Source organism: Sceloporus undulatus, chromosome 1, assembly GCF_019175285.1.
Source record: "Sceloporus undulatus isolate JIND9_A2432 ecotype Alabama chromosome 1, SceUnd_v1.1, whole genome shotgun sequence".
Taxonomy (NCBI): Eukaryota; Metazoa; Chordata; class Lepidosauria; order Squamata; family Phrynosomatidae; genus Sceloporus; species Sceloporus undulatus.
The window spans coordinates 129289241-129309601 of NC_056522.1; the positions used below are offsets into that span (position 1 = coordinate 129289241).

Genomic DNA, 20361 nt, shown 5'->3' on the forward strand with positions numbered 1-20361 from the left:
GTGGGGGAGAAAGGAGATGCAAGGAAGGAGGAATGGACTTGCAATTGGCGTGCTTGTAGGAAAACCTGAGTTGCCTGAAGAACAGGAGCCCTTGCAGGTCATGACAAGTAAGCATGTGGGGTTTATGCGAGTAACAGGCAGGGATGGCACACACCTCAAGGATCAATTCTCTGTTGGAGGGAAGGAATGAGGGGTGGGGTGCAGCGGCCAAAGATGCAGAGCAAAACAAGAAAAAAAATTGCAAAGGCACAACGGAGGCAAAATCCAGTCTTTCATCAGCAGCTGCTGAAGCCCTTCCCTGTCCCTTTTTGGCCATGTTTTTTCTACCACAAAATGCAAATTGAGAAGGAGGAGTGAGAAAGAGGGCTCTGACAATAAATAAACAGGGATGAATCACCCCATCCTTCTTAAGGGAGGCTAGAGAAGAGAGGCTTGTTTCATTGTGTTTGCTTCCCCTGTCCATCCTCATCCCTGTGCTTTGGGACTTTCAAGGGAACTTTGGGCCCGAACAGACATGTCCAACTAAAGCTACTTCAGGTCACTTTGGAGGTATGCTATTTAAATGACACATGCATCTTAAAAGGCCCAAAGCTGCACCAAAGCTGTGCTTCAGTCTTTAGGACTGGAGCGAGGCTTTGGTGTGGCTTCCAGCCTCTTAGGGCACATGCATCATTTAAACAGCATACCTCTAAAGTGACCTAAAGCAGCTTTATTTAGGCCTGTCCGTTCAGGCCTTTAATGAGAAGCAACACTTTGATTTAAGTCTAGTTTTTGCTCCTGCCCACCACTTATCAGCCTTTCTGCCCAAAGGTTTGCAGGTGATTTATGAGGTGAGGTGAAGCAGACAGTGCCAGCAGAGAACCAGCAAGCCTGGGAGTGGGAGAGATGGAGAGAAGGAGGGTTAATTTCATCACAGCTGCTTGCTTTTATCAGTTTTTTTTACAAGTTGCTGATATATTTTTTTAAAGGCTTGAAATGTTCCATTTTAACACAGTTTATTTTTGATACCCTAAAGAACTGAGAAAATACAGAATACAGAAACTTTAAGAGCACCACCTTTTGGAGAAGAGTGAAGTTTAGTATTATGGAGAGCCCCAGTGCCCCCTCCCCTTGCACAGGTACTGGCTCCCCCTTTCCTTTGCTGCCTCTGGAGCAAATCTTCCTCTGGCCTTTCCTTTTGAAGGCTGCATGCATGCTCAAAGAGAAGGCCTAGGAAGCAGAGAGGCAGGCACTTCGACACTGAGTCAGTGTTTCAGGTTTGTCTTCCCTCCTTGCCACACTGAAGCAAAGGCAGGGATAGTTTCATTTTCTTTAAAAGTGTCAGAGATCAAGCATCTGAAATTTCTACTACTTATCTTGAGCTCCTGATTTCAAGGGAATGGCTTCACAGATCCATTGACAGATCCCCCCCCCCCATCTTGAAAAGTGACATGCGTAGAAATCTTAACTTAAGCCTTGAGTTCGAGGTTTTTTTAAAATTTTACTCTTTTAAATTTTTATTTAAAAATATCACATCATACCAAATTTTCACATCAGCCACATGAAACATGAAACTAAATGTAAATACATTTAGGCTGTGTATATGATATCGTAATTTAAGGAGGGATACAGACCGCCCAAAAGGGGTGGTCTATTTGCACCTTGTTTTGGTGCACGAGGGAGCCGCAGCAGACAAATCGCGCGGCTTCCTCGCGCGGCAAAAAGAACCCTTAAAAAGCGGATTCTTCTTGCGGTGCGTTTCTGATGCTGTAGTGAGCCAATGGCACACTTGCAGCATCACAATGATGTCAGGACGTGCGAACACTAAGCGTGCATCGTGTCAAAATGGCGGCGCCCATGTGTACAGGGCCCCGCCATTTTGATGTCCCCGTCACGTGCTAGGGGTGAGGCCAGTATGGGCGGTGCGCCCTTGGCCAACCCCTAGCATGTGACGGGGGTACCGCAAAGGCCTGTCTGAAGAGGGCCAAAATAAGTAATTTTAAGTTTGCTAGTTGCTTATGTCACAGCTACAGTTCAGTGATAGATGGGAATTATTAATACAAAAAATTACTAAGGATTCTGTATGATGTGGTATGGAAGGTAAATGGGGGGTGACACCATGAGTTACCGCACTGGGTGACACCAACCCTAGGGATGCCACTCTTGGGAGGGGGCAGAGTATGCAGTGATGAAGTGAATGCTGACTTGTGGAATGTTTGAGAAAATTTGCACAAGGCAATCAGTGAATTACTGTGAAAGTTTAAGTTTGAGGAGACATCAGTTTAGCCTGGGGCTTGAGAAAGGTGTTTGGGTAGGGTTTGACTTAGACTAGGGTTAGAGTGAGAAAAAAGTTTGGAGTGATTGGGTCTGATTTAGTCTGAGAGGAGTATATGTGTATTTTGAATGTTGTATCAATATAATCTGTTTTATGTTTAACTACAAATCCTAATTATTCCACAGGACTGAGTCATAAGAAATTTTATTTAAATAACGTTTTCTTTTTGTTTTTATACAATGTTGGCCTCTGGAATGACTATCATTCTGAGACCTAAGTTTCAGATAAGGTGTTTGTAGTGGTAACTTTGACAAGTGAAAGGTGGTGTCCTGTTGGGGATAAAAGTGGTGTAAATCCTCACAGGACCTTTTGAGGGCATTTAGATTGACCCTAAAGTTGACATCACACAGGGGCAACAGGAAAAAGTCCTTGTGTGTAACTAAGGTGGGGATCAGGGAAAGCCCTTGGACTGTATGTTTGCAATAAACACTGTGGAAGGCTTCATATTTGGTAGGCTAAGAATAAAGACTCCCACATTTGGCCACAGTGGTGTGATTGCCTGAGAGGAATCCTCACAGTTACTGGGACTGGTGGGGTTGCCTGAGTGGAAAACCCCACATTTGGTGGCAGTAATGGGATATAAGAAGAGATTCCCCACAGAGGGAGCGATGGTCAAAAACACATTCTGTGCACCTAAACAGGCCTTTAGGCTGTAGTGTTGTGAACACAGACCTCCCTATTGCATAGGCTGTAAAGAACCTTTTAGATTACAAAGCTTAGAATCCCTAGCCAGCAAGACCACCATTACCAAGTTCTGCTTCTCACCCACCATGTCACCTCTTTTCGACCAGAGGAAAGAGTAAAAAGTAGTATATGTATTTGTGAGATGACAGGAAGCTCTGCTATTCGTGATGCAGAGAGAAGTGGGGGAGAGTACAAATTTTACAGGCTGCCCTCCATAACCATGGATTCTGTATCCATAGATTCAACCATCTATGGTCTCAAAATATTTTTAAAAATCCAAAAGGCAAACCTTGATTTTACATAAGTGATGCCATTTTATTATGCATAACTTTAATTTGGACATGAGCATCCATGGATTTGGTATCCACAAGGCATTCTGGAACCAATCTCCAGCAGATACCAAGGCCCCATTGTACTATGTATGCCTGTTTGATTATTGCTGTAAGTGGCTTTTTTTATGTCACACACTGTTTCTTTGTAGCAAGCCTGAATGAGAAAATTGCTCCATACAGCAGATGCTGGGGTATGGGCTATGGTGTTGAGACTAGAGAGCTGTGAATTTCTTTGTTTAGATTACATTGCCAACCCCAGGTTGCTGTCCAATAGCCAGTGCTGAAGTAAGAACTCCCAGTCTAGTTAGGCTCTGTGCATGGAACTGGAAATGGGAATCATCATTTCTTTTGCCTGGGGCTGCAAAACTGGATCACTTGCTTGGTGTTATGTGTGCATTTTTAAACCTGACTCAGTGGAAACTAGAAGTTAGGACTCCCATGCCCCACGCTACCCAATATGTCAAATTGGCTTTTCATGTTCTTCCAAGTAAGTCTATAGCTCTGAAGTACAAACCTAAGCATGCAGACTCAAAGATGCAAGCTTGCTTCCAGCTAAACACACACAGTATGGAAGACTAAAAGACTAGGTACAATTTACTTGAAAAAAAAAGCCCCAATAAACACTCATTTTTAATCATCATTAATAGGGTCTTTCTACCAGTTAAAGGACTGATAATCAGTTTTGCCTAGTCCTTTGCTGTTCAAGGAAATAGGAACTGAAATAGAAAAGATAATTTCCCAACATTTTGACCTCAAGCTTTTACTGTCTGCATTTTATTATCTCCCCTATTCGAATATCTTTAAGTGAATCACATATCAGACACTTAGAATCATATTGGACAGCTTTTAAATAACACACATTTTCTTTCAATCAATTTCTTTCAAGTGGTTCTCAGAACTTTATTTGAAAATTCCTTCTAGCACATTCCCACTTTTATTGTTATCTGTAAAAGATGGGTTTCAACTCAGATATTTATCCCCCCTTTCCCCTTTAAAGAGTAATTCAGGTTTATCTCTAGTCTGCTATCCTGCTGCTTTTTGCATTTCAAAATGCAACCCTTCAGCTTGAACCAATGTTGTTGTTTTTAAAGGAGTCAGACTAAACTGGATTTAGTCGAGTGCTTGGACTGAACTGAACACAATGGGTTGAATTTCAACCTTATTCAGAATAAATCCACTGAAATCAATGGGACCTACACTAGTCATAATTAACTGACATCTCACTGATTTTAAGGGGTTTTCTCTAAAGGTCTGGATCCAAATTCTACTTTCCCCCCTACTTTTATGCTATCAAATCAGCCCCCCCCCCAAATGTAAGTAGATGCAGCTAAATAGCATTAAGGACTGAACAAGATATATGGGAACCCACATTGTTGCCAAATGCCTGCAAAGCAATGTGTATGGAAAGATTTGAAGCAAAGAAGTGGATGATGAGAAGCACTTAATCCTTTGTGAGGATGCAAATCTTTCCACCTTCACACACACACACCCAACCAAGAATTGTTTTTCACATCCAACAAACATCCTGAAAGGAGGATGGGGGAACCCCTAAGCATGTCTACCTCTTGCTTAAGCATGTGTACCTCATAAATTAGGTTTAATTTTTTAAAATAATAATACAGGCTGGAATTTAAAACATAAGCTTTTAAAGGCAGTAGAATTCAAAGGCATGGCCATATTCATCTAGATCAGTATTCAAAGGGGTATTCTAGCAAAGTGATAGTTTAGTACCTTTGAGAGTAACTGAAGCTGGGTGTGCATGGGCCAGAATACTCTAGTAGTAGCCAGGAGTATTCTGGCTTTGAAAATGCCCTAATGTGCCCCCATTACCTGAGGCATTCCAGGGTGACACCAGGCAGCTGTGCATCCTTCTGTGTGGTCTACTGCTGGTGCAGGCCACTCCCTCTGAGGTCAGGAACAAGATGCTCAGCCATGTCATCAACATTGGGCACCTCGTTCCTAACCTCAGATCGAGTGACTCATGCTGTTGCCCGAAGTGGGGGAAAGGCATAGTGGAAAGCATTGTAAACAGTTGCCCTATGTCACTCTGAAAGGCTCTTGAATTTCCTAGAAATTCTGGAGCAAAAGGTGGCTTTTTAATCTATTCTAAGGGTGGCATGCCCCAGATTTGATGCTGAACTAGCTGTACATCATCTGGACAGTTCGCACCAGATTGGGCCTGTATCATCCGGACTGATAGCCATGGGAAGGGGAGAGAGGATGTGTTATTTGGCTCATGAAGAGAAAGAAAGAAGATGGTAGAGTAAGCTTTCAAAGACTTCAGTCTATGCTATGTGGATAGCTTGGCTTTAGGTAACACTCTTCTTCCTGCCTTTGTACCCCAGCAATAATCTTTTGAATTGAACTTGTCACCCCATCACCATGCCCACTAGTTCTGCATTTGTGCTGTTATTCACACAGTCTGCTTGTAAAGGTCTGTTCACTCCTTGCATCTGAGCAAGTAAACTGAAGTCTATGAAGGTCTTCTTTCCTGAGTTAGTCTCAAAGGTGCTACAATACCCTTTGGTATAAGCTTTTGAAATAAAGCAAAATTAGTGAAATGGGAACATAACATTTCATATATTATTGTGCATATGACAAGATGAGTGCCAAATTGCTAATAAATTTGTGTTCAGTAGTATCTGAATAGTACCTTGAAACTGGAACGCTCCCCTTATGCATCATATAAATATATAAATATTAAAAAATACTTTCAAGTCTCTGTATGGGATAAAAGCATTTCTAGCACTCAAATTATTTGCCATACTAATTTAGGTACTAATTCCCATCACTCCAAAGAGATATGTTCTTCTTGGAGTTGATTGCATTTGAACCCTATCAGAAAAAATTGCAGTGAAATCTGTACATTTTCACAATAAAATCATGAAAACATTAAGTATACCTTTGTGGGAGCCATCACACAAGGAAATGCTCAAGATGCAAATCACTGTTATGCTCTATTAAAAGCATAAGCTCTATCTAAATACAGGAGATTTACTTACAGGTAAACATGGATAGTATTAAATTATAAAATTAATGCAGACAAGTACTTCTTGACCAGCAAATACAATCTTCGTCTCAATGGAGATTTATTGCATGACTTTTTTGAATTACAACTCCGACAATGCCCCATTATGAATTAAAATAATATTTACTTTAAAAACATTATTATTATTTTATTTTTATTATTGGGGTGCAGTGCCATCAATATGCAGATGACACTCAACTCTACTACTCCTTTCCACTCCAATCCAAAGATGTTGTCCTGGTCCTAAACTAGTGTCTGTCATCAGTAATTGACTGGATGAGAGCAAACAAATTGAAACTTAATCCAGACAAGACAAAGGTGCTCCTGGTCAATCAGAAGGCAGATCAGGGAATAGGAATCCAGCCTATATTAGATGGGGTTACACTCCCCATGAAGACATAGGTTCACAGTTTGGGGGTCCTCCTGGACTCAGTTTGAACCTGGAGGCCCAGGTCTCTGCAGTGACCAGGAGTGCTTTTGCAGATTTAAAGCTTGTGCGCCAGCTGTGCCCATTTCTTGAAATGACAGATCTGACCTCAGTGGTACATGTCTTGGTTATATCCTGTTTGAACTACTGTAACGGGCTCTCTGGCAGGCTTCCTTTGAAGAGTGTTCAGAAACTTCAGCTGGTTCGAAGAGCTGCCCGCCAGGCTGTTAACTGGGGCAAGTTACAGAGACTACACAACACCCCTGCTGAAACAGCTCCATTGGCTGCCAGTTTGTTTCTGGGCACAATTCAAATTACTGGTTATGACCTATAAAGCCCTATATGACTCAGGTCCACACTATTTGGCAGAACGTATTCCCCTGTATGAATGGGCCCAGGCTCTGAGATCCTTTGGAAAGGCCTTTCTCTCTGTCCCACCACCATCACAACCATGGTTGGTGAGTGAGGGCCTTCTTGGTAGCTGATCCTAGATCTGGAACTCTCTGCCCAGGGAGACCAGAATGGTTGCTTGCTTGATGGCCTTCTGCCGGCAGGCTAAGATATACCTGTTCAGATAGGCTTTTAAAACAGAATGTCTGTAAAGGACCAGATTGGGGTATTGTTTCATTTTAAAGTGTTTTATATAGTTTTATCTTTTAAAATGTATTTTATTCTTTTAATAGCTATCTATTTGAACACTGTAATAATTTAATTCATTTTTAATGCACTTCTTTTCTATGTTTTTACAGTCGGTCCTTCTTTTACACTGATTTTTTATACATGGATTCAAGCATACATGGTTTGAAAATGTTCCAAAAAAGTATACATTTCAAATATCAAACCCTGATTTTCCATTTTTTATAATGGATACCATTTTGCTATGTCATTATATTTAATGGGACTTGAGCATACACGGATCTTGTAACCAAACCCCAGCATATAACAAGGGTCCACTGTATTTATATTTTTCTTTTAATATTGTGAAGCCACTCTGAGTCCCAGTTCTGTGAAAAGAGCAAGACACAAATAAATATAATATTTACTATAAAAACTACAAAAATTGTTCATAATTTTCTCTAAAAGTAATGTATTATCAGGAACATTGGGCAGTTGCAAATGCATAATTGTGAGTTATGCAGTCATGACTGCTTCATATTAATGATCTTTATGTATACTCTCATTTAGGTACTGTGATTGTGACAGGGACCCAATTTCTGCCTGTTGTAAGGGAGATCACTCATCTGAGGGAGTGGGAACATTAATCAGTTGCTTCTTGAGTGACGGGGGAACAGAACGCCACCAATTGCAGCAACTGCTGACTTAGTAAGTGGCAAAACAGACTGTCGCGAAGGGGCAGCTTGAAGCTGCTGCTGAGAAAGCCTGAATGGGGCCACGGCAACCAAATATTGCAGCCCTAATCCGCTTTTTTGTTGGCCCAAAAAGAAGCAGCAAATAGCCACTCCTTTTTGTGCCAGCAAAAAGTTGGCTTTTCTGCCCTGCTGTGGGCAGAAGCTGGCTTTCAGGCACTTCCATGGTGTGCAGCACTGAGCCGCTAGAACACCCAGAAGTTGGCCCACGTGTGGGCAGCTGTGCAGCATGAAGCCAGCTTCTGGGTGGCTTCAGATTGTGGAGTGTCAAAATGCAATGCTCTGAAGCTGCCTGGATGGTGACACACAGGGTCAGTCTGTTTCGCCCCTAAGGGACAATAGAAGGGGATTGGGCCAGGACTGACTGTGTAGCTATGCAACTACAATGGTTACATAGCAACCTATTGCATACACTAGGATTTCAGAAATGATTCTTTCAAAGCTTTCATGATATTACAAAAGCTCAGCCAATTGCTGTTAGCATTTCACCGCAAAATACCTTTGCATGTTACCTATAAGAGTCTTTATTGAACTTTTGTGATATCTACTTTTACTGACCCAGGACCTAACATCATTGTAGACAGACAACATGTTAACATACACTGACAACCAGTGAAGATCTGCCAACACACTGTGTATGGACAGAAAGATTTTACCATATTTGAAAAAAAATGGTTAACAACCTTTGCTGTTTGAGAATTATTTGGTACAAAATTCATATGCAGATGCCATTTTTTACATTCCCAAAGTGTACATTTTGTACAGAATAAGCCTCCAGCTATATCATTTTCTATGTAATGAATAATATTTTCTGAGCAAAAAGTGATATTTCTGTGTAGAAATATTATTTTCTGCAAAGAAAATGCTGCATTCTGCACAGAAAGTGCTTTTTTCATGCAAAAATAGCACCTGTGAATTTTGCACAGAATAAGTGCCAAAGTGCAAATAGTTTTCAAAAACTTCAGTTTATGAAGATTTCTTCACAGTGGGAAGAATATTGCTAAAATTCTTAGTTGATTCTTTTGGGAAGAAAATTAGCAAAGAATTGCCTCCCTGTTGTCGATTCTGTAGAAATGTACATCTCACTAAATTTTTGCATGAACATTTATCTCCACACTTGTTTAAAGGGAAAGGAACGTGATTAAGAATTTCATTTCAAGTTCTTCACAGGCTCTTTGGCTGCTTTCTTATTATGACTGGTGCTATTGCTGAATTTAATTTATTTTGTACCCCTAAAGAAAAGTCACAATGAAGCTGCCCTCTTACTGTGTCAGATCATTGGTACTGTTCACTGACAGTGGGTCTCCGGGGTTTCACATAGGACAGTTTCCCAGCCCTATCCATATATCCCAAGACTAAAACTGGGATCTTCTGCATGCAAAGAAGGTACTTTCTACCACTCAGTTACAGCTCTTTTCCAAGGCTGTTGGCAAGCATTTTGATGGCATCATGGAGAAAATCTTTAATTAGAAAATTTATGAATGTAAATAGAGAATGCTTAGTACACTGACTAATTAGAAAATGAAAAGAAATGGTGGGGGGCACCCTAATCTAATATTCAGTGAACACAGTGGAAAAGCTATCCAGTGACTTGTGAGAAGTGATGAATCAGATTCCTGATATCTATGCCAGGAAATACATAATACATTCTTCTAATACCCTACACTGCATTACTAGAAAGGCAATTATATGTAGAAGGGAGCATGGAAACATGATGCAAAGAAACTTAACCTTATTGAAAGCAGAAGAGAATCCCAAGGGTGGAAGAGTGGATAGAGAAAACTACTGGATTTTGTGGTATCAGGAAAGTTGAGGAACTGGATGAAAGTAAACCCAACCCCAAATTTTCTTACTGATCTGCAATTTTAGGTTGTGATATTTACGAATGAGTTCTTTTCTCTATATGGGAAAAGAATGTATATATAATTAAGTCAAGTTCATTGGGGAGAAACTTGAAATATAAATTAAATAACAATAGTTAATGAAGTGCTGGAAGTTGACTGGGGAGGATTGGTAGAGTTAGAGGAGTTTACTAATCAGGTTTGTTTAATGTTTTCTTCTGTGTATTTTTCTCTTTTTTTTTCTTTCCATTTTCTTTGTATTAGGGAGCTGGATATGTTTAGCCTGGGGAAGAGAAAGTTAAGAGGTGAGATTTCAATATTAATATTTAAATATTTGAAGGAATGTCATGTGGAGGATAGAGCAAACAGGTTAACAAAACAGGTTCAGCCCCTGGGATAGCTCATTTCGAATTTGGACTAAAAACCTTGGGAGCATGTTCACTGCCCCACCGACACTGTGACTCCAGTGACTCAACTCTGCTAGTGGAAAGCGATCTGTTAGCAGAACCCTGTCTTAAAGTTCTGGACATATTCTTCTCTCTGCTTTTCCACGGATATGGACAGTCTCTTGTCTGTGTTCTTACCTTTACATGAACATTAACTGCAGATGAATTCCAGAAATGTTTAAAAATTATCTTGAAAGTACAGCATTGAAGGAGAAAATGGATATGTAAATTTATAACCTTGTTCCTTTTAAAGATCTGTGTCTCAAAATAGTTTCATCATTATCTGGCTAGCATTTATTCAGCTTTAATTGTTTGCTTAGAAGGAAAATGCTGAATGATACTGTGTAAAAATGAAGATATTAATATGGACTTTTCTTATTGAGGAGGCATTCGTTGAAACCTATTTGAAGCACTGCTCAATATATAGTGATACAATTTGGACATATGTAGGATTACTGAAACTATCTGAGGTAACCATAACTGTGACCTGGAACCTACATTTCTCATCCAGAAATAGAAAGGCTTTTGGTCTAATGGAAGTGCTCATTGATGGAAAGGCGGAAGTGATCAAAATCCTTACATGCCATCCTCTGGCCATTACAGAGCATCTCTTAAACCTCCAAAGCAAATTTTTGAGAAGGACAGAAAATATCATAGGTGAGGGGACATAAACTGCATTTCCCTTTCCTTGGACAGAAGTGTCCCATGGATGGAATTCGACTCATGTAACCTTATGATCCAAGCCACAGGCACCTGTTATACCTTTCTATTTCCTTTCCAGATAATTACATATGGAGCTGTCTACTGTCTCCTTTGCACAGTGACCCCATATGTACACATAACATACATGTCTGCTGCCGCAGCATGCCTCCACAACCATTCAGTGGCCAGAGAGAGGATCCCAGGCAGTGCTCAACTCCATTCCTGAAGTCTGAAGTACAAAGAAAATATCCTCCTCTCAGACCTCTGAAAAACATCCTGGAGATCCAGAGGTGTAGGAAGAGGATGTCTTATTTGTGCATCCCAGTGGAGAAACACAGTTGGGCATTTCTTGGCCTCCCCAGCCAATGAGTAACCATGAAGGCATGCTCCAAGAGCAGCTAGATATATTGTACATGCATGGGGAGGGTGGGATCAAAATATGTATTGCAAAGCTTTATACTCCTTCAAGCTGATGTGAGATCTCTACCAATAACTTCATGAGGAAATCTGTTGTAAGACTTTTTAAAAAAAATAACTGGATAAGAGTCAACACATAATTGAACAACATGGTTGATTCTTCTCTTTTCCATGTATCAGAAATGAAGTTTGTGCAGCAGATGATAGAACTATCTTACATCCTGAGTAAATTTACAGTAACATCTCCTTCCTCTTTTAAAAAAAAATGTTATGCCTTTGGTTTAGCAGTTATGAAAGCTGAAATGCATGGAGATATTTGTGACAGAACAGCAGCACCAATTTAGACAATTTAAATTGTAGGCTGGTATAAATTCTGGGGCAAAGATTTGACACTGAGAGACAATGGACTTCTGCAAAGATAACAGTGCAAACTGATTCAAACTGTAGATCCTGAGTTAATCAGGCTCATTAATGCTGAGAGACTGTGCTAAACTGCAGTTGGAGGTCAAGGAACTTCAGAGAAAAATGTGCAGTCCTGAAGCTTCTATCACATCAATACTGGCCCACTATAACTGGAGGCAGAAATAGATTTACACCATAACTGGAGGCAGAGAAGGTCATATGTGTACAAGGAGACAAAAAATGGATTTACTGTGCATGAAGAACAACAAATTACAGTAACTAAAGATAAAATCTGAAAATCAAAGAACATTCCTGAAATGTTCTGGATGGACATGCAAAATGCTGCACTGTTTAGTTCAGACCAATTATGGCCACTACATAAAAAACAAACACATAAAAACAAATCAGTCTGTATGTCGACATTGCATTATAGTTTCCTAATTTATTTGCAGTCATTTTCCTCATATACTCCATTAGAGCCAGATTATGTTACTTTGTTTAAAATCATTTATTGTCCCAGGAGACAGTGCACATTCTTATCTGAATCAAGTGTGTGTTTGCTTGTTTGTTTGTTTTGGACAAGCTTATTAGTGATAAATCAACAGCAGAATTGGATTTCTAACCACTTGACATAAAATTTCCTTTCCCGGGGCAACTCAGGGTAGATGATTCTAATGTATCTTTTAGCCCTGTGTGGCATTCTTTAAAGGATGAAAAGAACTAGTCTGGGTATGACTACAGAGTTGACTTAAAGCAGTCTTTGTTCTGTGTGCTTTAGCAATAATTAGGATGTGGTTTTATCAGATAAAAGTGCCTAGAATATACGGTCTGGAATTAATGATGTTGTCATTGTTATGTTTGCTTTCGTTGTAGTCTATCTGCCTGATACAAAGACTTTCTGAATCAGCACATTTGTTTAGATAGTGGATTCAGGATATACAATCAACTATCTTTCTACTCAGACTTATTAAGCGAATAATTATGTTGGTGTAACAAAGTGATGTTTCTTTTGCAGGCAAGTATGCTAGTTACAGGGTGTCATTTTCTTCTTGTCAAATACTTGCGAGTGATAATGCATTGTTATAGCTCTAGCCCCAATAGCCATTCGTAGAATAGCTTAGAAACAGAATGAGGTTACTGTGAAGACATTAATATCTAACTAATTGTTCCCCCCCCCCCACGTTTGAAATTCACCAGGCCAAAAGCTACTGCATGTTAGTAAAACAGGTGGTGACTTCATGGATAGGGATGTTTGTATTTTCTTCCTCAAGAAGCTACTTCCGAAATGCTAAGAAACAATTGCAGTATTCAAAATTTTCACTGAAGCTGGCAACTATGCATAACTTGACAGAAGAACCACATGTGTCTTTTGCACAGAACATTCTACATTATTCATGCAAAATGATCAGCCTAAAGAACTGAATTCACATGAAGTAAAGGAACTACTTGTCTAATTGTAGCCTTTCTGTGGGGTAATTTACTGCCTTCTAGCATTATGCCTTTCTTCTTATTTCAATGGAAGATTTCTCTTTTCCACCCATTGATCTTTGATGGCCATAGAAATTCTCTGTAGTGTTTCACTGGAGGAGATGCTGGCAGGAATTGGATGAGCATCAGTAAAATGCATAACCCAACTCAGCTTCTGTCATTTCCTTTCAATGCACTCTGCATTCAGGGCCAGTAAGAATTTGGGCATGCATCCCTACTCTTAAAGCAACCCCCAGTTAAGTTGTGCAAAACTTTCCTTTATCCACTCAAATATAACTTTTGGCCCAAACAGAAAGCAAACTTGATAGAATTTGGTAGATGGTAGGTTGCAGATAACTACCTGGACAAGTGAACAGCAATATCTGTAACAAAAACTGAATTTGCTGGAAACTCTTGATTGACTTTTTTGAGAAATAATAAAGGTGATAAAATGACCATTGGTTTTGAAAATTAATGTGTGTTACTAACAATGTTTTACAGAATGTCAGGAAGGATTTGGGGAAATATAATGTAACTGCAAAAAAGATAGTTGGAAGTAATTCCTTGTTAGAATTTGTAGTAGTACAGTTTGGTAGTTTGTTATTGATGTTGTTGTTGCTATTGTTGTGAGTTTTGACTTGTATTATGTTGAGTTGAATTTTAGTTTGTGTGTTTTGGTGTGTCCTATTACAATTTTAGTATATGTAGAATTTTAATAAAAATGATACTTTACAAAAAGTATTTAATTTGATGGATTATTCCAGCATTTCTGCTGTCCAGTACATTGACCAGGGAAACTATCTTAGTACCTTGTGTGAAGAGTGACTGGTTAGGAATGTAAAAAATAGTCGTCTTTTTTTTCATCCTTGGAGAAAAAGAAATGGTGTCTTGATGTTTAGGACCCCCAGCTAAGAAAATCTGGGTGCAACAAAATTCTTTAATGCAAACATCATTTTCTGTCTGGGAAACTCTTCCCCCTGTTTCTGTGGAATTTTTTTCTATAAAGGTAATGTGATTTTGACAGAAAATCATGCTGTTTTTGCCGGAAACCTGGGCACTGAAAATTCTATGCAAAAAGAAAATCTTGTACAAAATATTGCATCTTTCCCCTCCACAAAAACATAATTTCTATACACACCACAAGGTTTCTTCATAAGGAATATCATTTTCTGTGCAACACCCTCCCCCCCCTTTTTGGCAAAATACTCATTCCGTATAGGCTGTAACCAGGAACAGTCTTTGAAAACATAGCCGTTTCCCCTCATAGCAGAGAGGAATTGTTTAAATTATATGGTCTCATTGACAAGAATGGAAACAAGCAAATATTGACATCCCTATAACCCTATAACCTGCAATGGTATCTTTTTCACATTACAGCAACAAGTAGAGTTTCAAAGTCTGTCTTATTGACTCTTTGCCTGCCTTTATCCATCTGTAAATATAATGCCAGCTGTTTTCGCTACCCATTTATAAATGTGATCTGAATGTTTCATAGCCCAGTCAGTAGGAACAGAAAACTTTACTAAGGCACCACCCAATGCTTAGGAAGCGCGGTCTTGTTGCAGCGGGTGCTTTGGAGAGTCCGCCACACTGGCAGCCTTCCGTGTGGCTGGACGGCGCTCTTAACCCGAGAGCCTGGGGGCCGTGAGCTGGAGGGAAGAAGTCTCGCCCTCAGCTCTCAGACAACAACGTGGGGCTTGGAAGCCTCAAGAGGCTGCTGGGGAATAGCCTAGCTATAAATAGGCTGTCCCCATATGGCTTTGGCCATTCGCAGGCTAACAGACAATTGAGGAGGTCGATATGCTGAGCCCTCTGCATTCTCTGAAGATGCCAGCCACAGATGCTGGTGAAACATCAGGAATAAACTCTTCTGCAACTTGGCCACATAGCCCAAAAACACACAACTATGGATGCTGGCCATGAAAGTCTTTGACTTCACCGAAAACAGAAATGTTCAGCTAGACATTAATTGATTAACATCAGATTTACAGGATCTTTATTGACTTATATATCCAGATAACTTTTTCACTAGTATGGCACTAGCCAGGACAACAGCCTGACTCCAGATGGCCAACAAGGGTGAGGGGTGGAGGGTGAAGGAGACAGCAAGAAATTCCTCCAACACTTTGTGCCCACAAATCTAGATGTGTGAAAGGTATTTGTGTTGTCTTCAAGGTAAGACAGGCTGTGTTCTGAAGAAATGACAGTGATTTTTCCTTTCTTCAATGCATAAAGATATAGCTATCTTAGATAGTAAAAATAAATCCATAATAATTCATTAATGTAAGTATGGAAAGAAAATGTTTAGATATTCAGAAATGTCTGAAAAACGTTTCTCAAGTGTCAAAAAAAATGTTGACAAGGAGAATCCTGATCTGGCAGAACCTTCACAGTTTGGTATTTATTTTAGTCAAAATGTAAAATTCAGAAGTAATGGCAAACTATGGCTTATATGAAAATGGGAGCCAAGGAAGGAAGTTAGCTCAGAGTTCACAGCAAGATGGCCAAATCATCATGTTTTTCAGTTACTTCTGAACTGACACTTTGCAGATGAAAATTACTGGAAGACAAACGTAGCAAAGTTCTTCCACTTATCTTGTCATCACACCTGACATAAATCTCTGTCATGGGAAACAACTTGAAACTCATAAGAAGTGTCATGTTGGAACAGACCAAAGTCTCTCTATACCAGCATTATGTTCTCATATTGTCAGCTAGAAACATCTGGGAAATCATGAGAAGGAATAAAAAGGCAAATTTTCCTAGTTCACAAATCACCCAGTGACTTAAAAGGATGTGATGTAATGTGTCTCCTTGGCCCTTCAATGTGTCATTTGTTGCCACAGTAGCAACAAATAACAGTATCTACTGAGTAATACAATATAACAGGAATTAATTTTATTATGAACATGTGAAGCTACCTTGTTTAGCCCTATCTGATCTTGTTCAATGTTTCACGTCTCAGAGACAGCAACTCTCTAGGGTCACAACCAACCTGTTTCCTGAAATCATTTTTACTGAGATCAGCAGAGAATTGAACCATGGGCATTCTACCTGCAAAGTAGGAGCTCTGTCACAGCTAGGATGCTTCCCAGATTACCTTGTTGTGCGCCTTCAAGTCATTTCCAACTTACTGTGACACTAAGGTGAACCTATCACTGAGTTTGCTTGGCAAGATTTGTTGAGAGAGGGTTTGCCTGTCTTTCTCTGAGGATGAAGGTTGTGACTTGCCCAAGGTCACTCAGTAAGTTTCCATGGATTAGAGTGCATTTGGATCCTGGTCTCCAGAGTTGTAGTCAAACACTCAAATCACTAATCCATGGCTCTTTATTTTATTTCTACAGTTTCACATACCTGGACCCCATCAGATGCAGGGATGTAACTTGCTCTTTTAAATGTATCTGTAACATTTCTGAGAATTTCCACTGAAACCAAGAGATCCCCTGCATAGAAGTTCTTCCTCTGAGTTAAATCCAGAAGGGTCTTTGTCACCTGGGACATTCCTTCACCAGCCAAAGTCCTCTGTCCTTTAGCAAGATGTTCTTTAATCTGTGAAAATTAAAACAGGAATGACTTTACCACATATTCTATAATGTCACCAGCAAATGAACTGAATAGATATGGTCATATTCTATAGAAAACAGAAATAATTTGTACTTTAGTTATACTGAAATGTTGAGTTTTACTCAAGATACTATAATATACATGGGGTGGGGGGGAGAATATGGAAGCTTCTAGACTTTTCTTACAGAAATATGCTATGCTTCATTCAGCTATTAAACTGGAGAATATGGTGACCTATTTTTTAAAAAACAAACAAAGCAAAACAGGTGCAGCCTTTATAGATTTACCCTTCATATACATTTTGTATTGAAACTTTAGACATGTTACACTGCTAAATTACATAAATAGCAACTTTATTATAGTAAACTATATTCCATTCAAGTTAGTGGCAAAACACTGATTTACAGTTGCTTCTGTGTTACTATGCATTCAAGATAAGAGCTTAAATGTGAAAAAGTATGACAACAGAATCCAGAATGCAAAGGTATCTTGTAGCACCTTTGAGACTAACTGAAAAAAGGAGCTGGTAACATAAGCTTTCAAAGACTTAAGCCTATTTTGTCATATGCATAATAATATAATAATAATATACAGTAGTCCCTCGGGTTACGAAATTAATTCGTTCCGCGGCTCCGTTCGTAACCCGAGTAATTTCGCAACCCGAAAAGGCTAGCGGGTAGCGCTGGAAAGCCGCTAGCCGCGCTTTGCGGTTTGAATTTCGCGCCGAAAAAAATTCGTAACCCGAAAAAAACATCGTAACCCGGAACAGTTTTTTCCTATCTATTTTTTTCGTATCCCGTAAATTTCGTAACGCGATCAATTCGTATCCCGGGGTACCACTGTAGTTTATTTGTATCCCGCTTTTCCAAAACCTGATCAAAGCGGCGAACAACAGCATATAAAAACATTCCAATAAAATCAGTTAAAAACAGTATTAAAAACAATACAACAACACTAACAGCAAAAGGCCAGAGAAAAGGGGGAAGTCAATATATACAATCCAGGGTCGTCAATGAAAAGGGGTAAGGGAAAGAATGATTTTTAATGGTGGGAAGGCTTGGGAAAAGAAATATGTTTTCAAGTTCTTTTAAAAAAGACCTAAAGATGTGGTGGAGCAGAGCTCGTCTGGGAGACTATTCCAGAATTTTGGGGCCATGACAGAAAATGCCCTCTGTGAGGTCCTCACATAGTGTGTTGCTGGGACCTCCAACAATTTCATCTCTGTTGACCGGAGTGTGCGGGGTGGATTATATGGGGAGAGGCGGTCCTCCAAGTACCCTGGGCCCAAGCCATTTAAAACTTCATAGGTCATTACCAACACTTTGTATTGAGCTCGGAAGCGAATAGGCAGCCAATGAAGATCTTTCAAGATGGGAGTTATATGGTCAGATCTGGAACAACCAGTGACCAATCTCGCTGCCATATTCTGCACCAACTGTAGCTTCCAGGTTTGGTACAAGGGTTGCCCCATGTAGAGCGCATTACAGAAATCCAATCGAGAGGTTACCAGAGCATGTACTACAGTTTCAAGGTCCCCCTAGTCCAGGTAGGGACGCAGCTGGCGTATCAGCCGAAGCTGATAACAAGCGCTCCTGACGACCGCATCCACCTGAGATGACAACTAGAGCGAAGAGTCCAAGAGCACTCCCAAGCTGCGGACCGAGTCCTTCAAGGGGAGCGTGACCCCGTTCAGGACAGGATGGCAAATCTCGCCACCCAGATCCGGGGAACTTATCACCAGTACTTCCATTTTCCCTGGGTTCACACTGAGTTTGTTTTCCCTCATCCAGCCCATTACCGACTCCAAGCAGGCATTCAGAGGAGAGATGCCATCCCTAGTCACTGCATCAGTCGGAGACACAGAGAAACATATTTGGGTGTCATCAGCGTACTGATAACACCGCACCCCATGTTTCCGGATGAACTCTCCCAGTGGTTTCATGTAAATGTTAAATAGCATGGGAGACAGAATGGCTCCTTGAGGGACACCAGATGTCAGTTGCCTCTTATCGGAGCAGATGTCCCCCAGCTGCACCATCTGGAATCTGCCCGAGAGATAGGATCGGAACCACTGGAGCGCAGTGCCCCCGATACCTAACTCCCTCAGGCGTTCCAGAAGGATACCATGGTTAATGGTATCGAAAGCCGCTGAGATGTCCAAAAGCACCAACAGGGACACGCTTCCCCTGTCCATGCCCAGACGGAGATCATCGACTAAGTGAATACAATAGAATACAAGTTTTTCAGGCTTATTCTGTTTTTTAGCAATTTACCCACTCTCATTCCGAGGTTCAGCTTGTAGGTTAAAACATTATGGAACTTATTTTGGTACATCAAAATGCACTATAATTTGTATAGATGATTTCACAAAATATAAATTCCTACCCAGATAACAGAATCATAGAGTTGGAAGGGACTTGTAAATCATTTCATACAGTGGATACTTAAACTCTCTTGTACAGCTAGCCCTCCTTATCCATGGGTTTCTTATCCATGGATTTGAGCATCCATGGCTTGAAAATACTTTAAATATATATAAATTCCAATAAGCAAACCTTTATTTTGCCATTTTATATAAGGATATCATTTTATTCTGCCATTGTATCTAATGGGATGTGATCATCCATAGATTTTGGTATCCACTGGGGTCCTGGAACCAAATCTCAATGGATACCAAGGACCCACCGTAATTTGAAGTGAGAGAAACACTGCCATTTTTCTTCATCATTGTCAACCCCATGTTTGCCACCCTTTGCATTTTGTCTTGTTCTGTGAAGAAGACAGAGACCCACCAGATTCTAGTGAGAACAGTACTGGCTACATGAAAAAGCTAACACATGTCCTCACATCACTGGTCATGCCAATATATTACCTTTGAAAAGTCCTTCCTCAGAACCAGAAACTGGGCAAGACCTCCTGAGAAACTGACTGTGTCATATTGGTATAGGAAATTTCCAACTAAATCCTATCCACAACATGAGGGAAGATATTAGATGGCAATAGAAAGAATATTTGAAAATATTCAAAAATGGTTGAAACATATATTTTTCAAGTGTTGAGAAACCATGATATGAAGTGGGAATTTATTCTACACAATATTCACATATGATTGATTTTCATAGAAAACAAATATTTTCTGTGCAGAAAAAATACTTTCTGCACAGGTAATAATACTTCTGTGTAGAGATATTATTGTCTGCATAGAATATGCCACCATATGAAATTTTTGCATAGAATATGTCCTTGAATTGTGAATAGCCTTTGAAAATGGTATGATTTTTGAAGCCTTTTTTTTTTTTTTTTGCAGTGGGATAAAAAACTTCTAAAATTACTTGTTGGTTCCTTAAAGGAGAAATGTAGGGAAGGATCA

The 20361-nt window shown here is 39.9% G+C and overlaps 1 protein-coding gene across 5 annotated transcripts in view; it reads right to left on the bottom strand.

The window, feature by feature from the left end:
* The window catches only part of ADGRB3 (adhesion G protein-coupled receptor B3), a 625822-nt gene that overhangs the window by 329638 nt on the left and 275823 nt on the right, over positions 1 to 20361 (bottom strand). For all 5 annotated transcript variants that reach the window (XM_042465745.1, XM_042465739.1, XM_042465732.1 and 2 more), the window contains one exon: positions 16782 to 16976. In XM_042465745.1, the coding sequence (XP_042321679.1) occupies positions 16782 to 16976 (195 nt within the window). The remainder of the gene's footprint in view (positions 1 to 16781; positions 16977 to 20361) is intronic.